This window comes from Leopardus geoffroyi, chromosome A2 (genome assembly GCF_018350155.1).
Source record: "Leopardus geoffroyi isolate Oge1 chromosome A2, O.geoffroyi_Oge1_pat1.0, whole genome shotgun sequence".
NCBI lineage: Eukaryota > Metazoa > Chordata > Mammalia > Carnivora > Felidae > Leopardus > Leopardus geoffroyi.
Window position 1 is genome coordinate 13,956,291 of NC_059331.1, and position 13,400 is coordinate 13,969,690.

At 57.5% G+C, this 13,400-nt stretch overlaps 1 protein-coding gene across 10 annotated transcripts in view; it reads left to right on the plus strand.

The window, feature by feature from the left end:
• The window catches only part of CRTC1 (CREB regulated transcription coactivator 1), a 76,172-nt gene that overhangs the window by 33,649 nt on the left and 29,123 nt on the right, over nucleotides 1-13,400 (plus strand). For 7 of the 10 annotated variants that reach the window (XM_045496720.1, XM_045496722.1, XM_045496723.1 and 4 more), the window contains exons 2-5: nucleotides 7,811-7,927; nucleotides 9,121-9,168; nucleotides 10,695-10,832; nucleotides 11,838-11,899. In XM_045496720.1, coding sequence (XP_045352676.1) covers nucleotides 7,811-7,927; nucleotides 9,121-9,168; nucleotides 10,695-10,832; nucleotides 11,838-11,899 — 365 coding nt within the window. The remainder of the gene's footprint in view (nucleotides 1-7,810; nucleotides 7,928-9,120; nucleotides 9,169-10,694; nucleotides 10,833-11,837; nucleotides 11,900-13,400) is intronic. The other 3 variants (XM_045496721.1, XM_045496730.1, XM_045496729.1) reach the window with 1 other exon arrangement.

Here is a 13,400-nt window from a genome sequence, read left to right on the forward strand (position 1 = left end):
CTGAACTGGTGGACGGAATGGGGTCCATCTGTATCATGGACTATAACTCGGCCACAAAAATGAACGGAGCACTGACACGTGCTACAACACGGATAAACCTTAGAAACACTGGGCTGAGTGAGGGCGTCTGGCTGGCTCAGCCAGCGGAGTGAGTGACTCTTGATCTTGGGGTTATGAGTTTGAGCCCCACGTTGGGCATGAGATTATTTTTTAAAAAACAAAAACAAAAACAAAAAAAACATTGTGTTAAGTGAAAGAAGCCAGTCACAAAAAGCCACGTTATGTGATTCCACTTATGTGAAACGTCCAGAACAGGCAAGTCCATAGAGACTGAAGGCAGGTTGGTGGTTGCCACGGGGTGGGGGAGGGAGAGGAGGAGAGGGAATGACAGGCAACGGGATGGAGCCTCCTTTCGGGGTGATGGAAGTGTTCTGGACCTAGATGGAGGTGATGGTTGCGTATGACCTCATGTGTAACGTATAACTGTGTGCCACTGAATCGTACATGTTAAAATGGTTTATTTTACGTTATATTAATTTGACTTCGATAAAAAAGTTCAGGAAGACAGAAAAAGCAGTCGTGGGCCTTCTTGGTTTGGCACCTGTGCGTGCACAGCTGTCTCCCTCAGAACCCCAGGTTTCCAGTCCTTTCCAGAGAGGGCTGGGGAGGCATGGGGAGCCGTGGGAGAGATGGTGTGTCCCATGGACATGTGACATGAGTGGTCACACTGCTGGTCTCTCAGTGGCCACAGGGCAGGGGCTGAGAATCCTTGGTTGGAGCGAGCGGCCCTTGGTTCTTCTTTCCCCGGGGTGACTCTGCCTGGGGTGTTTGGAGTCCATCCTCTGTGGCCTCAATGAGGTGTCCACAGCACACGTCACTTGAAATCATCTGTGCAGCGTCGGGGCCCACGTTGATGAGTGGAGCCTGGGAGGGGCTGTCTGCCCTCCCCAAATTCACTGCCTCGTGCCTGAGCTGAGACTGGGGAGCCTCTTGGGGTCAGGCTTTGGAAGGAACCTGGAGGGACGTAGCCACACAGACTGGGGTATGCACACGTGTCAGGGAGCCATGACCCCAGAAAACCCACTGGCAGCTCCACGTGACTCAGAATCACATCCCTTCAGGGGTTCTCGGGGGCTCCGTCCGCATGCCACCATGGCTGCTGGGAGAACCTGCCAAAACTCTGGTCCCTTCGTCTCAGGGAGCATCCCCTACAGGTGGCCCATTCAGGGGCCTTTCTGCTATTGGCAGCCTTCGGAAGGCTCCACCAGGGGAGGATTGAGGTGCAGGACTTTGGGCCAGGTGCGTGTACCTCCTGGGGTCTTGCTCTGTGCTCTGGTCCCCGAAGTGTCTTGCACTCAAGAAGGCATTCACTCGCTACCTTCCTCGCGTGGGTGGTTCCTTGCCTGCGCACTTGGGCAGCTGGCCCTTCTCCCTTGGGCCTCAGTTTCCCTGAGAGGGGGCAGGTACTCCCCGTGTGGATGCAGGAGAAAAATCATCCCTGCCTGGGACTCTGAGTGCATCCACCAACTGTTTCTATACTCACATGTTCATCCAGACAGCAGGTTCCTCATGTGGATACCACGGTCTGACGAGAGGAGACAGGCAGTGCTCGATCAGGAGGTTTTGGACAGTGAACTGTGGAGGAGGTGATCCCGTGGAGGTGGAGCGGAGGTGCGTAGTGTTGGGCTGACCCAGTGGAGGAGGAAGTGCCACTGCAAACAGCCTGAGGCATCGTCCTACTTGGCTGGTGGCGAGCAGAGGGCCAGACTGTGCCGGCCTTTTTTTGGTGAGAGGGCGAAACTAAGGTCTGCTCAGAGCACACAGCTCCTCCCTGGCCCTCGGCAGTATGGCCCCCAAGCCTGCTTGGCTTTGCAGGAGGACAGAGCTCAGCCTTCAGCATGCCCGCTCCCCTTAATCTCATTAGAAGGCCAGCCTGTTGCCATGGCAATTGCTGGGAGGGGTGGTGGGTGGGGGGAGCCAAGGCCAGCTTCATCTAGAGAGGACGGGAGGGGCTGGCAGGTAGGGGTGCATCTGCATCATCTGCAGGGCCCTGGAGGCCTGGGGGCTGCCCTGGAGAAGTGTCTGTGTTTGTCATGGCACACCTTCCCAGGGCTCCTGGCCGCCCCCGTTCCCCAGCTTTGTGGCTTCCACTCTGCCAGGGTTGAGGGGAGGCGTCCAGCAGGGGTGTGGGCATGGACAGAGGTGGGGGATGTGCGCGGTGCCCGAGGATCAGCAAGATGGGGCTGGGAGAGGCTGGAGAAGCCACCATTTACATAGGGCTCTGCACAGGGAATGGGTGTCAGTGTGGGAGAGAGGGGAGAGGACTTTGTGTGGGCTAGTGGAGTGAGGTGTCCCAGGCCCGGGCTGTATCAGGAGGTGGGGGTGCCCTGCCTGGAAACGAGGGGCCCTGGGCTGAGGCAGGACCCAAAGGGGCTTTTTACAGAGAAGTTTGCGCTGGATCCCACCTTGACGGAGTCAGTGTGTGGACTTGCGATTCATGCTCTGACTGGAAGCTTCGAGGAGCTGATGTGCTCTCATCCACGATGCCACGTGGCCTCTGACACTCCGTGGTGCCAGCCACCTGCTGGTCTGCAGGGTCATGCAGGGGTTAAGTTCCAGGAGTAGAGTCTGTGCCCTCCTCAGTCGCCTCCAAGCTGGGTGACCTCGGACAGTCCCGTTGCCTGCCAAGCCTCACTTTTCACATCCGGAAAGTGGAGTGTGCTGGTGCTCCCCTCGGAGGACTTGTCTTAGGGCTGAATTGCGTCCCCCCAAAAGGTGTGTCTGTGTGTTTATCCCAGAACCTGGGAATGTGACCTTATTGGTAGGAGGGTCTTTGCAGATGCAATTAAGGGACTCAAAATGAAATCATTTTTTTTAATGTTTATTTATTTATTTATTTTTTGGGGGGGGGGCATGCAAGCAAGCAGGGGAGGGGCAGAGAGGGAGAGAGAGAATCCCAAGCAGGCTCTACGCTGTCAGGGCAGAGCCAGATGTGGGGCTCGATCCCATGACCATGAGATCATGACCTGAGCCAAAGTCAAGAGTCCAACACTTAACCGAATGAGTCACCCAGGCACCCCGAGATCATTCTTGATTAGGGTGGGGCCTGAATCTGGTGACAGATGTTAGAGAAAGGAGAGGGAGATTTGAGGCAGACACAGGGGGAGGCCACATGGGGACAAAGGCAGAGACCGAAGGAATGTGTGGCCACAAGCACAGGAACAACAGAGCCACCAGGGCCTGGGACAGACTCTCCCTTAGAGCCTCAAGAAGAAACCAACCCTGCCCACCCCTTGACTTTGCACTTCTACCCCCTAAACTGTGAGAGGGTAAGTTCCTATTGTTTTAAGCTACCCTGTTTCAAGCCACCTTGTTTGTGGTCAGTTGTTATGGTAGCCCCGGGACACGGAAGGTAGGACCCGTGTGATAGCAAGTGTGCTGAGACTTGGGAAGGGCTCTGTGCCCATGAGGGGGGCTCAGGGACCCCTGGGGTGCCATCTGAAGTGCTTGGAGTGGGAAGATGCTGAGCACAAGGTAGCCGAGGTCTGCACTGTGCTTCCTGGCCGTCCATCGTGGCCCTGCTGGCCTCAGCCCTGAGATACCTCTGACCCCAGGGCCTGATGCTGCTTGGTCAGTTGGGTCAAACCTGAGAGCAAGAGGGTTTGAGAGGCCTGGACTTGGAATATTGTTCTGGAAGGACCAGTGATGGTGGGAGGTGAGGCAGACATGTGGCAGTACTTACTGGAGGTCCAGCATGACTACACAGAAGCCTGGCACTGGACACAGTGTGACCAGCAGACCATGAGTCTTGGGCACCTGCTGTCTGGTGGAGACCAGAGGGAGTGGTGGACAGGGTCAAGGGCATTTCCAATACAGCAAACACTATTAGACGAATTGGGAGGCTTTACATGAGTGGGGTCTGGGTCATCCAGGGGTGCTGCCCCACTGTCACTTTCTTAATTTTGCCCCAGTAAGGCAGGAGGATGGCTTTTAGGGAAAGCTGGGTGAGGGATGTTGGGGAACTGTGTACCATCTTTGCAGGTTTTCTGTAAACCTAAAACTTCTACAATGAAAACTTTATTAAAAACAACAAAAACAGGGGCACCTGGGTGGCTCAGTTAAGTGTCCGATTCTTGATTTAGACTTACATCATGATCTCATGGTTCCGTGGGTTCAAGCTCCATGTTGGGCTCTGTGCTGGCAGCATGGAGCCTGCTTGCGATTCTCTGTCTCTCTGTCTCTCTCTGTCTCTCTCCCCCCTCCCTCCCCACATACCCTCACTTGCACTCTGTCTGTCTCAAAATAAACTTAAAAAACCAGAGGCTGATATGATAGTGACTGGGGTGGGGGGAGGGGGGACTGCTCCTTGAGTGGGGTGTCAGGGAGGCCCTGTGGGATGGGCATGGAAGGGGGGCCATCACAGGCCAAGGCCCTGGGGGTGTACAAACTCAGGGTGCTTTGGGACCAAGGAATGGGGAGAGCAGAGGTCAGGTTATGGCAAAAGCATGGGTAATGGGGTACCCACACACCCTCAGCCCAGGCTCTCTATATCTGGAATGGGGTCCACTCATAATCGGGGAGCCTGGACTCAGACCCTCGGCTATCTGACCCACAGGCCATAAGCAGGGAGGAACCCTGGGAGATGCAGGTCTCCTATTGTAGCAGGTGGCCTCCAGCATATGACAACCTTGTCTGGGCCTCAGTTTGCTGTCTGCACTGCCCTTTTCCAACAGCCATGAGGATGAGGTAGGGGGAGAAGAAGGCATCCAAGCCCTATTTTGACCTTGAGCCTCTAATAGTTTGGGGAGTTGTGTTGGCCTTCTGAAAAGCCCTATGTGCCTCCAGATGGGCTGTTCCCTGGCTTGTGAAAGGCAGCCCCTGAGAGCAGGAACAGTGGTATTCATTGATTCACTAACGTGTTCATACATTGTTTGTTCCATGAGCAGGTGCTGCTGAGCGACAGGCCCTGGCTTGGATGCTGGGTTTATAGAGCTCTTTTGGCGAGGTCAGGGGCAAGTGCCGTTGTGGGGACACGGAGTGAGGGCTGCTGTGTGGAAGGATGCATGAGAGACTGGCTTGGCAACAGGAAGAGGCATGAGCTTTAACATTCAGCAGCTCATCAGGTCCTGCCTGATGGTTTCACTCTGCTGTTTTTCCTTCCTTTGCACCCTCTGAGGCAACAGGTCCTTGGGGCAGAGCCCTAGGCTGGCATCTTCTCACCTCAGTACTCTGCTCCTTGGAGTTCCTGGCCAGGCACAGGAGGGCAGGCAGCTCTTGCAAAGTTAGGGGGTCCCCAAGACCACACTCAGGTCAACTGGGAGGATGGACTCAGGATTCACCGGAAGCTGTTACACTCACAGTTACGGTTTATTAAGAGTGAAAGGACAGATTACAGTCAGCAGAGGGAAGGGGTGTCTGGGGTGGTATCCAGGAGCGTTCCATGCATGGAACTTCCAGTCGTCCCCTCTCTGTGGGGTCGTGTGGACAGCTTGTACTTTTCCCAGCACCAAAGTGTGAACAACACGCATGGTGTACTGCCAGCCACGGGTGCTCCCCTGAGCCTCCGTGTCCAGGGTTTTTACTGGACTCATAGGGACCTGGCTGACTGCCACATGGGTGACCTCCACGTCTAGTCCTCGCAGAAGGCGAGCTGATTCCACATGGCGCAAGATCCTAAATCACACTGTCGGCATAGACCACCCGGTGTGGACCAAGACCCCAGGCAAACAAAGATAGTCCTGCCAGGCAGGATGTTCAGAGGGCTTCCACCTCCCAGGAGCTGGGGACAAAGGTCAGACTTCTCTAGGCCTTTTCTACATAGCCAATATGCAACCAAGGACAGGCACAAGGTCCCCCAAAGGAAGAGCAGGGCCCCACACAGCTTCTACTCCAAACCCAGAGGCTGTACTCCAAAGCCTGACAGTCCTATAGCAAAGGGGAGTTGGGTGGGGAGGCCGCTGCTGGAAAGAAAGACTCAGATAGAGGTGGGGCCTGGAAGGGCTGGTGTTGCAGCAGCATGTGAGTCAAGAGCATCCTGTCAGTTCCCAGTCCTGTAGATCATCCCCAACGCCAGGCTCTCTAGAGGCCTGGAACATGGCAGCTTTGTGGAGTGCTTGGACAGGATGCTAGGGTCCCAGAGCTGGCAGCTCAGCCTGTGACAAAAATGCATGTAGTGTAAGCACTTCTGTGTCACATGCCATGCATTCCTACACACTCTTGGACAACTAGGGAGGGGGAAACCAAGGCCAAGAAGGGGGCCACATGGTTCTTGAGAGGTGGGTGCAATGCAGGCTTCTGCCATAAGGCTCAGACACAAGGAAGCATGTGGAGTGTCTTGGGTCTGAGATGACTTGTGCCTAGGCGGGAGTGGGCCCCCCTGTATTTAGTCTCCCTCTTCCCCTGGCTGGGGGCTGGCCTGTTTCATCTTGCATGACTGTGGGGTGAGAGGGACACAGCGGGGTATTCATGGTGAGCGTCTCCAGCCATTGGAGACAGACCCTGGGCTGGGCCCCGCAGACCCCAAGAACCACCCGCAAAGGATGGAACAAGGTCATTCTCCCTTCTGACCCCACCACAGCTTGCAGGAAACAGCTGTTTACCTGGGTGAGGTGCTCTGCTGGGCGGGCGGCCAGTTCCTGAGCCTCGCTTCCCTCTCCAGTATCCCAGGCCCCCCAGGAAGCAGGGGCCGGCGTGGGAGAGCGGGGCGGCGCGGGCAGCCAGCTCACGGAGCGCTGCCAGGAGCTGTTTGTGAAGGAACGTGAGCCGGCCTTGTTGTGTACACAGTGTCGACCCTAGCAACCGCCCCAGCCGGGGCCGGAGCAGACGCCCACCCTCCCTGCATGCCCAGCCACCACCCCTCGGACATGACGTCTGTCTCCCAGAGCCGGCGTGACAGGCGTCGTGGACCTTCAGCCTTCAGTCCTGGGGGCCATGAGTGGCACTGACCATGTCAGGGGCATCTGCTGTTATTCCCAGGAAAGTGGAATCGGCTGTTCAAGGGAGACGAGGCCAGGTCCCAGCTTCACTCCGAGGCAGCCACGGCCGGCCAGGGGGCTGGGCTGCTGGTTCTGAGGTGTGGCCCAGTGGGACAGATCCCCACGTGAGTGACGGGTAGAGGCCCGTGCAGGCATTCGGCCATCCCAGACGAAGGCCCTCCACTGGCCCCAGCTCCGGTGAGGCCCGCGAGACAGGCAGATGGAGCCTGGGGGCTTGGGCAGGACCCCTTAGAACTCAGGCGGGGTCTGGCAGACCTGCCTGCCCTGTGTGTGCTGCCGGAGGGATCACACATCCTGCGCTTTGAAAGCCAGGGCTGTGCTTCTGAGACGGCCCCTCTGATTCAGGCCATTGGAAAGACAGTTTCTCCTGTGTCCGGGTGTCAATTCGCAGCCTCTGGCCCGCGCCCCGGGAATGCAGCCTTTGGCTGTGATGAGAAATGGCTCCCCTGGGTGGGTGAGGGGCCTCCTCCACAGGCTGTAGGCTCCAGATCTGCCCAATACTCTCTTGCTCATTCACAAATCGTGCGAGTGAACCAGCAAGGTTCCCCAAGTTCATGGAGGCAGCCCCCCGCCCACAGGGCACACTGCCCTACCTAGGGAGAGCTGCCTGGGGCATCCTGGGTAGCTGATTCTGCCATTTTGGGTGGAGAGACACCTGGCTCCTTTGAGTATCAGAGTCAAAGGGTCCCGCACCCTCTGCGACTGCTGCCGTTGGCCCACCGCTCGGTTCCTTTCTGGGCCCCTGGGGTGGCGCTCTTCATGATTTGCACGGGTGGGCTTCCAGCCCCCGCTGTAGCTGCGGGCTTCTTTTGCAGCTCCAGCTCCAGAAGTCTCAGTACCTGCAGCTGGGCCCAAGCCGTGGCCAGTACTACGGCGGGTCCCTGCCTAACGTGAACCAGATCGGGAGTGGCACCGTGGATCTGCCCTTCCAGGTGAGCCCCCATGCCCCCACACAGCCTCCCACCTGGTACGTGTCACATCTGGGCCCCACCCTGGTCACAGAGCAAGAAAGCATGTGTGTCGGCCGCAGTGGATAGCTGGGGTCACCAGATAATTGCCGCAGCCCGCCTCACCCTGCCCCCACCTACTCTTTTCCTGTCCCCGAGATGGCCTGGCCCTTGCCTGTCCCCTGTCAGCAGAGCCCACAGCAAGGCTGTGGTCTGGCCGAGAGTGTTTCGGCAGCCGCTACACCTGTTGGCCGGCTGTGCGGCATCGGGAACCGCTCGGGGCCTCTGGGGCTTGGCTCCATCCTGCCTCACTAATCCGCAAGCCCAGCAATTCTCAGAAGGAGGCCCTGTGGCCTGACCCCACTTGTCTGCGAACGTTTCTTGGCAGAGGCGCACACAACGCGGCTCCCGGAGGCCACACAGCCGCTGTGCACGTCCTTATCATAAATAATGAGAGATAAGGCCCATTGCCTGGGCTCAGGGCTGGCTTCTTACCCCAAGCTCTGCCCTGACCCTGGTCTGCAGGTGGAAGCAGGGGCAAGGTGGGCCTGGGAGCAGGGCCAAGAGCCGGGGCCATCCCCAGCTTGTCTGGGCTCTGTAGGGACAGGTCCATCAGACGGCCACACACCCGCCCCTTTGCTGGGACAGGGCCTCAGAAACAGCCACGTCTGTCCATGTGTTGACAGGCCAGGTGTAGCCAGACTCGTCCCTCATGGAGCTCAGTCCCCCACCCACCCGAGTCACTCCCCAGCTCCTACTCCTCCCACAACGCTGCTGGCGTGCAGCAGGGCACCTGGACTCAGGTTGGGTCCACCTGGCTCAGCTCTGCCTCCCCTGGGCACCTCGGAGCATGACCCTCCTCAGATGGCCTCCTCGCTGGAGCAGACACGTGGAGCCGTTGCGCTGATCCTGAACGTGCTCCAGGAGCCTGACCTCTTTGTCAAGGCCCTTCCTAATTCGAGTTTTCTCCCCTCTTCCCGCCTCTCCTCTTCCTCTGTTTCCCCCATCCCCTTCTCCCTCAAGGAGAGCATCTCTCTGGGCAGCCCCCCAGTACGGCCCTGCCTAGGGCTGGCATAGAGCCCCCTCGGGCCAAGGGTATACTGGGGCCTGGCGGGCATCCCACTGGGGGGCCGGATGAGGCAGGAGTGTCTCAAAGTCTCGGTTCTTTGCATTTTCAGCCCAGCGGATATCTGGGGGAGGCCCTGGCAGCGGCTCCTGTCTCTCTGGTAAATGAGCCCCTGGGCTGAGGCCTTGGCGTCCCTGGCACGTGCGCGGGTGCTGGGTATCACTGCGTGGTCCCCCAGTGGCCTGGCGGGATGTGTCCTGTCCGCCAAACAGAAGTGGATCCACTCTGCACCTCCCCCTGCCCCGTATGGGGAAGTGCGTGTGGTTGCGTCGAGAGACCCCCGCCTGGGGGATCCGAGCATGGGCATCAATGCTGCATGGTTCGTTCCTGTGACACATGCACACTTACGTGTGTGTGGATCCTAGGTGCAGCCTGGTGAGCTGGGCTGTGGCCGGGCCCGAGCTTCTCTCTGCCTCTGGCTCTGCTTCAGCTGTCTTGGTTTCCCCTCTGGCCTTCTAGGCGTCTCTGGGAGGAGATGAACAGCCCCTGCCCTCTGTTGTTTGTGCCTGGATGGCAAGGTTCCCACCTTCCTTCGGCCACTGAAGTCTCTCAGGCCCAAGGCCCTTTGGCGGCAAAAAGTGTAAAAAGACCCAAGCTGGCAGGGTCCTTTCTGGGTCAGAGAGAGACAGGGGGCCCCAGACTCCGGGGAGAGCAGTCAGCCCTGAACACTGGCTCAGGCATTTGGACGGGTAGGGAAGAGCAGTGATTCCAGCCAGTGGCAGTCTTCCGGAAGGAAATTGCTTTTGCCTGGCTGCCCAGAGAAGACAGAAGGGCTCAAGGGCCAGATGGCCGGGTGGGGGGGACCGGCTGCCTCCGGAGCTGGCTAAGATTGCCAGTCTCGGCCCAGTCAGGTGGTGAGGAGCCCCATGGCACCAGGGAAGGCAGGGAGCAGGCTCCCAGGGGCCCCAGGGGCATGGAGCTGGGAGAGAGAGCAGGATCTGGCCGGGGGCCTCGTGCCAGGCCCAGGTGCTGGAAGGAAGCCCCTTCCACCAAGCCGTGGGCCAGGGCTCCGGAAAGTGCTTGCACTTGGCTCCAGTGGTAAAGGGATGAGGTGCTGGGGGAGGGCGAGTGGGGGCTTATCTCAATCAAAACCAGCCAGGGCTCAATAAGGAGCCTCTGGGGAGCCAGCACTTGGCCAGGTGGGCCCCTTGACGTCCTCGGCTGGAAGCCCTGGGGGCTGTCTCTTGGCAGGCCCCTCCGGGGATGACGTAGGTGGGGAGAGGAGGCCAGCCGGGCCCAGAGAGAGAAGGCGGAGGCCTGTCTGCACCTGGCGAGGCTGGGGGGCGCTTGGGCCGTCTGCACCCCTGGCACCCCAGCCGGCACCGGGCCCCGAGCTTGTGCTGCTCTGCCTGGCCCGTGCATGCCGGCCGCACTGCACGCCTGCCACCCGGCACCCAGGATCCCCAGCTCGTCCCTACCCTGGCAGTGCTAAAGGCTGGGGGCCCTGGCTGCAGGAGGAAGCCCGTCTGGGCTGCAGAGTGGTGACAAAGGGTGTCTCAGGAGCGGGGGGCCCTGAGGTCAGATCCTGGGGGCAGAGCTGGGTTGGATCTTAGGCCACAGCTGATAACTGTTTGGGTTTCTCTCTCTTTTCTGGTCTCCTTCTCCCCTACCCCTCCCCTCGCCCAGACACCCTTCCAGTCCTCGGGCCTGGACACCAGCCGAACCACCCGGCACCACGGGCTGGTGGACAGAGTATACCGAGAGCGTGGCCGGCTCGGCTCCCCACATCGCCGGCCCTTGTCAGTGGACAAACATGGACGGCAGATATCTTTTACCCAGAGGACGGGAGTGGGGGATGACTGCAGGACCCTGAGTCTAGCTGACTGAGCTGCCAGCTCTGGAGATGGAGTAAGGGCTGTCCCAGCCCTCCCAGGCAGCACCAGGAGAGGGCGCAGTTGCAGGGCCACCCTGGAGGAGGCAGGCAGTGTGGCTGCCTAAAGAGCCTGTGGCTGGGGGCTGGGGGGTGGCACACAGGGAACGGGGACACAGGCTGCTGGAGCACGCAGCGTGAGGTGAGGATCGGGTAACGTGAGGTCGGACCACACTATGTTGGACGTCTGTCTGGGCAGTGGAACCCAGAAAGGCTGTGAGCAGGGTGTCCACATGTTGGGGCCATGTGGAAGGCAGCCCAGCCCAGGCAGTGGGGCTGAGGGGGTTCTGAGCCAGACCCAGACCCATCCAAGGGAGGCTCCAACTGAAGACAGAGAATTCGCCTCTGCACCTTGGCCAAGCAGAGATCGTCAGGAGTTTCTCCCCCACCCCCTAAGACTTGGCCGCCCCTTGGTGCTTGGCCAGCCGGGCCCCCCGCCCCCGACCATCACTGGAGTCTGAGTGGCTGCTCTCGGGACCCCCAGCATTCTAGAACAGAGAAGCCTGTTCTTCCCCGGTTCTCATTTCCGTGGCTGGGGCAGCCTGACCAGCTGGGCCTCAGACAGAGCCCTCAGGCCCCGGGAGCCGCCCTGTCAGCCTAGAATTAAGAGTCAAGACCCAGGTCAACTGAACCAGACTCCCCACTGCCCCCCATGGGCCCCAGTTTCACAGCCGAGGCCCCTCTTGGAAAGGGTGCAGCCTGCACGTGTGCTTGCAGGGGGTGAGTGCTGAGTGCTAGGTGGATAGGGCTGAACCCCGGGGGCTGCTCGCAGCCAGGCAGGAAAGGCCCCCGCCCTGCGGCCCCAGCTGTTCACAGGCTCCCAGCAGCCTGGCCACGAGGTTCCTGGGGCTCGGGGTGGGGCCTGAGCCAACAGCGCTGTCCCCTTAACTCACACTCAAGCGGACAGCTGCCCATACGGCACCGTGTACCTCTCGCCGCCCGCGGACACCAGCTGGAGAAGGTCAGTGACCCAGAGCCGGCCCTCAGCCCTCTTGTTGGAAACAAAAACAAACTTACATCATGCTTGTGCTTGGAAAACCAATATGCAGTCACTTTAAGATGACAAAACTAAGAAGTATCCAGAAGTTTCTAGAAATCAGCTCTATCCCTGTAACACCAAGGTCATAGCTTTGGAGTCTTCCAGGAATTTTTTTTCCTCCTTCCATGACTTTTTTTTTTTTTTTCATAGACAGAGTTGAGATTACATTAGATATTTAGTGTTGTAACTTGCCTTTTTCCATTTAATACTATATTGAGTGGTTTCCCACATTGTTGAACAGTCATTGAAGGTGTGATTATAAAAGTATTCTATATTTATTACCAGAAGATTAGGAATACACATAAATGTACCTGAAAGAGGAAAAAAAATAATGTCCTCATCTGCAGAGGTCTAGAATGATAATACCATAGTTAATACCTGTAATAAATAATGGGTGATAGGTGCACACCAGTCTGAATACAATTATACCAGAGAAGTGTATACTTAAAAATGGTTAAAATGGTAGACTTTGTGATGTATATATCTATATATATATATTTATATATATATAGATATATATATAAATATATATGAATGATTTCATTAAACAAAGACCAAAGTAAGCAAACTGTTAAAAAAAAAAAGTATGAAATACGATATATAATGTAATGTGTAATTCAATAACGTAATTAAATTCCTACCAAGCATGTATTATATATCGGGCCATATTTCAACCATCATATTCATTAAGTAACATAAAACACACAGAGCTCTGTGGAGTAGGTGGGCTTTTATTCTCTGCATTTTCAGTATAAAGAAACTGAGCACAGAGAGGTCAGAATACTTGCTCAGGGACACACAGCTGGTAGGGGAGCCAGGATCCAGACCAGCCTCTCACTGTTGGGCTGGCCCCAGGGTCAGAGACTCAGCCAGCCTAGTCCTTTATAGCCTGCTCTTCTCCTTGAATCGTTTCCTCCATGTCACTCTCAGCGGCTGGCATGTCCCTTTTGGATTCATGCTGCTCTTACTTTCATCCCCAGAGTGCCAGCCATGTGGCTGGATCCACCTTTGCTCATCTGCTCAGCTCCCCGTGGGTGCCCACATTTTCCTGGGTGCCTGAGGCGGTTTTCTGGGGACTTTCTCTGGAGGCACCTGCAGCTGGCAGCTGGAAGTACATTGAGTTACTCTGTCCCCAGTGCAGAAGGCAGGGCTCCTGGCAGCCTTTGGGCTGGTTGAACCAAGACCTTGCCCCCCAAGTATTCCCTCATGCCACCTCCCCTCCCCAGAGGCTGCATTCTTTCTGGGTCATTCTCTGAGCCTCATATCACTGCCTCCCCTTCCTGCCTATTACACCTGGTTTGTAACTGATTATCCTCGGGGGCCCGTTGGTGTTTGTCACCAGAAGGCGACCCAGTGATGGCCTGGGGACTTGTACCCCCAAGACTGGGCCACTGTGGGACCGTTGGGCCCCCTCTCCAGAGAG